At 39.1% G+C, this 6,000-nt stretch overlaps 1 protein-coding gene across 7 annotated transcripts in view; it reads left to right on the forward strand.

Moving 5' to 3' along the window:
* CHD8 (chromodomain helicase DNA binding protein 8) overlaps positions 1 to 6,000 on the forward strand; it is a 61,819-nt gene that overhangs the window by 23,754 nt on the left and 32,065 nt on the right. For all 7 annotated transcript variants that reach the window (XM_032417011.1, XM_032417010.1, XM_032417007.1 and 4 more), the window contains exon 5: positions 1,231 to 1,345. In XM_032417011.1, coding sequence (XP_032272902.1) covers positions 1,231 to 1,345 — 115 coding nt within the window. The remainder of the gene's footprint in view (positions 1 to 1,230; positions 1,346 to 6,000) is intronic.

Below are 6,000 nucleotides of genomic sequence, written 5' to 3' on the forward strand. Positions count from 1 at the left end.
TTGAGCCCCACATTGGGTGTAGAGATTACTTAGGAAAATAAAATCTTAAAAAAAAATTAGTATTGAGAGGAACTACTTGTATTTTTTTTTTTTTTTTTAAGATTTGTTTATTTATTTGAGAGAGCAAGAGAGAGCAGGGGGAGAGGCAGAGTGAGGGAGAGTCTCAAGCAGACTCTGTGCTCGGTGCGGAGCCTGATATGGGGCTTGATCTCATAACCCTGAGATCATGACCTGAGCCGAAACCAAGAGTCAGATGCTTAACCGGCTGTGCCACCCAGGCGCCCCTAGGATCTACTTGTATTTAGCAGCTGCATAGTTCAAGGTGATATATCTACCACAGAAGATAGAAAGGCCTTTCTTTTGTCTGTCCCAATGCTTATATGATTTGTTAAACAGAAATGTGCAAATTAGCATATTTTGAAAGAGAAACAAGGCACAGGAAAGAGAGCTAATTATTGAGTTGGGGGTTATGTTTAAAAGCTGACTTTATACGTCTTCCTGATTTTGTATCACTAAAGTGTGAAAGAGATTTCTCACTATCCCCTTACCACCCGCATCTGTAAAAAAGCTGTTGGAGGTGTAGCTGCCCTGTTCTTATATCTTATCTGTGAACTAGAGAAGATTTAGCAACCATTGTCAGCCTTAAGCAGTGTTGGCAGAACCAGGGCTTATCACAGTTGTCTTCTCTTTCCCTTCCATGTCTTGTGGCTTCACTCCTTTCTCCCTAGCTTCTACCCCCTAGGATTCTCCAGGCTTTGTGGTGGAATTATAATAATGGTTTATATTTGGAGAGGATTTTTCAGCTTTAAAAAAATTCATATCGACTATCTTAGTTAATCCTCAACAATTCTCAGGCCGGGTATTATCTTTGGTGTTTATATTACAAATAAGGAAACTAATGCCCAGCTAGTGACAGAACTGGAACTAAAGTGAGGCCTTGTAATTCTTGGGCCAGTATTCTGCTTTCTTACGACACCTTCCTTCAGGTATTTGTGAGTACAGTAGTAGAAAGGATTTGTCAAATCTGGTGTAAAGGTCAGACAGTGGTTTAGAAACCCGAGTATCTTCTGTTTTTCAAACACCTTGTTCCATAGCCGTGTGTCCTACTGACTGAAGAGCTAGACCCTTCTATTAGGAAGTTTCATAGATGATGGTTTAGATTAATTATATTTTTCTTCTCCTAAATGAATTTGACCCTCACTGAAAATGAATTTGGTTTTTCCTTTTTAGTACCATCACCCCGGTGGTGGGTAAAAAGAGAAAGCGTAATACCTCATCCGATAATTCAGATGTAGAAGTCATGCCTGCCCAATCACCCCGAGAAGATGAAGAAAGCAGCATTCAGGTAAAAGGATCCCGAAAGATTAATCCTGACAGACAAACCAGGAATAGATACAAGAGACTGTAAGCCTATGCACATTTCAAGAATTTTTCTAAAAGAGAGGTAGGCCCAAAAGGTAAAAGTGGTGGGACCCGGTCATGGTTGTGTCGTTTAAATTTTTGGTTTTTTAGGCAAAAACCATATTACTATACTGTACTATACTATACTATACTATACAACAGCAGTAGTCAGGGCACCTGGGTGGCTCAGTCGGTTGGGCGTCTGCCTTCAGTTTAGGTCATGATCCCAGAGTCCTGAGATCGAGTCGCGTGTCGGGCTCCCTGTTCGGTGGGAAGTCTGCTTCTCCCTCTCTCTCTCTGACCCTACCCCTGCTTGTGCTCGCACTCTCTCAAAAATATAAATAAAATCTTTAAAAAATGTAAAAAAAAAATAGCAATAGTCATTTTCTGAAATTCCAGTGTTTCCAAAACTAAGCAAGTATGAAATTATGCTACATGCTTGTTGTTACGGCTCTGTCAGTACCTTGGTTTCTCTTAGAACTGTCCATCTATCCCTTTGCCTTACCTTTTCTACACTTCAGGGTTCTGACTCTGTGAACTGGGTGCTTAGGCACAATGTTTTTTCCTACCTTTTGAAGATGAGAAACACTGGAAGAGAATAAAAGAAGCTGGACCAGAAGAAGTTTAGTCCTCTGTCTCTGATTGTTGCTTTATGGTACCACCTTTGGCTCTGGTTTCCAACCATACAAAGAATCTCATCCCCTGGTATTAAGATTTGGAAGACCCATGGTACTTCTTAGTAACACTATGGGCCTGGCCAATTTACTTAGCTACTGTGTCTGAATTTTTCCTTGGTAAATGGAGGCTTGTACTAAACAAACTTTAAGGGCTTCTCTAGCTATTAATACTCAGAAAAGCATCCCCTCTTTCTTGATACACATTCAGTACATTGGCAAACTGATAGTTGGGTTTTTCTGGGGAAATTAACATGTGAGAATAGCTAAGATACAATTGAAAAGGAAAATGAGGCAAAAATTAGATTTAACAGATATTAGATATAGTATGAAATAATAATTACTAGGAGTGTGGAATTAGAGAAGAAATAACATTAATAAAGATAATAGTCTAGAAATAGATTCAAATGGTTATGAGAATTTAGTATATGAATTAAAATGCCATTATAAATCAATGGAAAGAAAGAATATTTAATAAATTATGTTAGGACAACTGGCTACCCATGTAGGAAAAAAATAAAACCGGATTTCTTGTGCCACTCCTTAAACAAATACTAGTTTATTTTATTTTATTTTTTAAAGATTTTATTTATCCATTTGACAAAGAGAGACACACAGCGAGAGAGGGAACACAAGCAGAGGGGAGTGGGAGAGGGAGAAGCAGGCTCCCTGCTGAGCAGGGAGCCCAACGCGGGACTCGATCCCAGGACCCTGAGATCATGACCCGAGCTGAAGGCAGATGCTTAACGACTGAGCCACCCCTGTGCCCCAAACAAATACTAGTTTAATCAAAGGTCCAAATGTGGAACTTGAAATCATGAACTTCCTGTAAAACATGGATGGATTTTTTAAATGATTATCAAATAAGGTAGATCTTTCTAAGGGGGTATTAAAATTCAGAAGTCATAAAGGGAAAGATTTGTATGTTTGACTATATGAAAATTATGCACGTATAACAAAAAAATTCTACAAATAACATAGTGGTTAAGAGCATAAACTCTGGAGCAAGAATTCCTTGGTTCTCATCTTAACTCTATTTACTAACATTGTCACTTCAGGCAAGTTTATTTAACCTCTTGGTGCCCCAGTTTCCTTATCTCTAAAATACAGATACTAATGCCTACCAAGTAGGGTGGTTAGGATAATTAAATGGAAGCATTTATTTATTATTTTATTTTATTTTATTTTTATTTTTATTTTTTTCTAAATGGAAGCATTTATAAAGCACGTAGGACAGTGCTTCGCTCATGGTAAGAGAGCATGGAAAGAGTTATATATGTGTATGTTAAATAAAATAAAGAGTTAAATAAAGTATTAAATAATTAAAAGACAAACAGAAGGCAAGTCTTTGTAAGAAAAAGAATATAAATTTTAAAAGGTGGTGTATTAGTTTACTAGGGTTGCCATAAGAAAATACCACAGACCGTGTGGCTTAAAGAGCAGAAATTAATCTTATCACAGTTCTGAAGGCTAGAAGTCAAGATCAAGGGGTCAGCAGGTTTGTTTACCTCTGACACCTCACTCCTTGACTTGTAGAAGGCTGTTTTCCTACTGTGTCCTTACATGGTCTTATCTCAGTGCATACATGCCTGGTGTCTTTTTATGTGTCCACATTTCCTCTTAAAAGGATACCATTCAAGTTGAATTAGGGCTCACCCTACCAGCCTCATTTTAACTTAATCACTTCTCTAAAGCTCTTTCTCCAAATACAGTCACATTCTGAGGTACTAGGGTTTAGGGTTTCAACATGAGAATTTTGGGGGATTGGGGCGCTTTGGTGGCTCAGTCAGTTAAGCGTCTGCCTTCGGCTCAGTTCATGATCCCGGAGCTCTGGGATCGAGCCCCGTGTTGGGCTCCCAGCTCGGCGGGGAGTCTGCTTCTCCCTCTCCCTCTGCCCCCACCCCGCTCTTTCTCTCTCTCTCTCCCTCCTCTCTCTCTCTCTCTTTCTCACTCTCTCTCAAATAAATAAATAAAATCTTAAATAAAAAAAAGAGTTTTGGGGGGTATAATTCAGCCCATAAGTGGTAATGCCAGCGTTGGCAGTGGAGTTAAGGAACAGATGCTTTTCAGGCAGTTGATGGGAATGTTGAGACCATCTTTTTGGCGAGTCAATATTTCAGTATGTAACAAAATTTAAAATATCAACACCCTTGGACTCAATGATTCTGCATCTAGGAAACTGTCAAAAGTATGTGATGATGAGTATGTATTGCAGCAATAATTGCAATAGCAGAAATGTCCAAAAATTCATTGTCCATGGGGGAGAATAGTTAATAAAATTCTGAAAATCCATACAATAGAATAGTATATGGCAATTAAAAACAATAAAGTAGAGGGGCACCTGGGTGGCTCAGTCATTAAGTGTCTGCCTTCGGCTCAGGTCATGATCCCAGGGTCCTGGGATTGAGCCCCGCATTGGGCTCCCTGCTCTGTGGGAAGCCTGCTTCTCCCTCTCCCACTCCCCGTTTGTGTTCCCTCTCTCGCTGTGTCTCTGTCAAGTAAAAAACAAAAAAAGTAGAGGGCCGCCTGGCAAGCTCAGTCAGTAGAGTATGCGACTCTACTAAACAAAAAAATAATAATAAATAAATAAAAATTAAAAATAATAAAAAAATAACTGCAAATCTATTCTATTCATGGACATTTGGGTTGTTTCCAGTTTGGAGCTATAATGAATAAGGCTGCAGTGAACAGTCTTAGTACTTCTTGGACACGGGTTTTCATTTCTCCTAGCTAAGGAATAGGATTGCTAGACCATAGGGTAGTTACACATATAAACATAATAACTCTATAAGAGTATGTCAGCTTCCAAAGTGATTGTGTCATTTTATACTTTCACCGGTAATGAGAGCTCCAGTTCCACATCTTCAGTATTTGGTTTTGCCAACTACCCATTCTTTTTAAATACTTCTGTAGTATTCCATAATTTGACTATACCATAATTTGTTTAACTAGTCCCCCATTGATGGGCATTAAGGTTTTCTCTGGTCTTCTACTACTACAAGTAATGCTACAAAAATTTGTATATACGTGCAGATTTATTTGTAGGATAATATCTTTGAGGTGGAATTTCTGGACCAAAGGGTATTGTCAAATTTTCTTTTACAGAGGTTATGCCCATGTGTATTCTAACCAACAATGTATGTACAAGTTCCTATTTCAGTATTTGATCAGACTTTCTGATTTTTATCAGTCTGTTAGGTGCAAAAAAAAAGGAAAAGGTATCTCAGTTTAGGTTTCGGTTGTAATTATTTTATTATGAGTGTGAACATCTTTTTACATTTAAAACCATTTGTGTTTTTTTCCTACTAACTGTCTATTCATGATGTTTCCCTATCTTTCTGTTGTGTTACGGATCTTTTCCTTAGTCAAAAGAACTCTATGCTGGGGCGCCTGGGTGGCTTAGTCGTTGGGCGTCTGCCTTCGGCTTGGGTCATGATCCCAGGGTCCTGGGATCGAGCCCCGCATCGGGCTCCCTGCTCCGCGGGAAGCCTGTTCTCCCTCTCCCTCTGCCCCTGCTTGTGTTCCCTCTTTCGCTGTGTCTCTCTCTGTCAAATAAATAAAATCTTTAAAAAAAAAAACAACTCTATGCTTAGGAAATGGATCATTTGGTGTTTTCCCCCTCAGTTTCTTATTTGTCTTAACTTTGTTATGATATGTAAATAGCTCAAATTTTTTGCAAGGTAAAATTGATCAATTTATTAGAAACATCTTTCCTGGGCGCCTGGGTGGCTCAGTTGGTTAAGCGACTGCCTTCGGCTCAGGTCATGATCCTGGAGTCCCGGGATCGAGTCCTGCATCGGACTCCCTGCTCAGTGGGGAGTCTGCTTCTCCCTCTGATCCTCCCCCTCTCATGCTCTCTGTCTCCCATTCTCTCTCTCAGATAAATAAAAAAAAAAAAAAAAATCTAAAAAAAAAAAAAAAAAAA

This window comes from Phoca vitulina, unplaced genomic scaffold (genome assembly GCF_004348235.1).
Source record: "Phoca vitulina isolate PV1807 unplaced genomic scaffold, GSC_HSeal_1.0 scaffold20, whole genome shotgun sequence".
Lineage (NCBI taxonomy): Eukaryota > Metazoa > Chordata > Mammalia > Carnivora > Phocidae > Phoca > Phoca vitulina.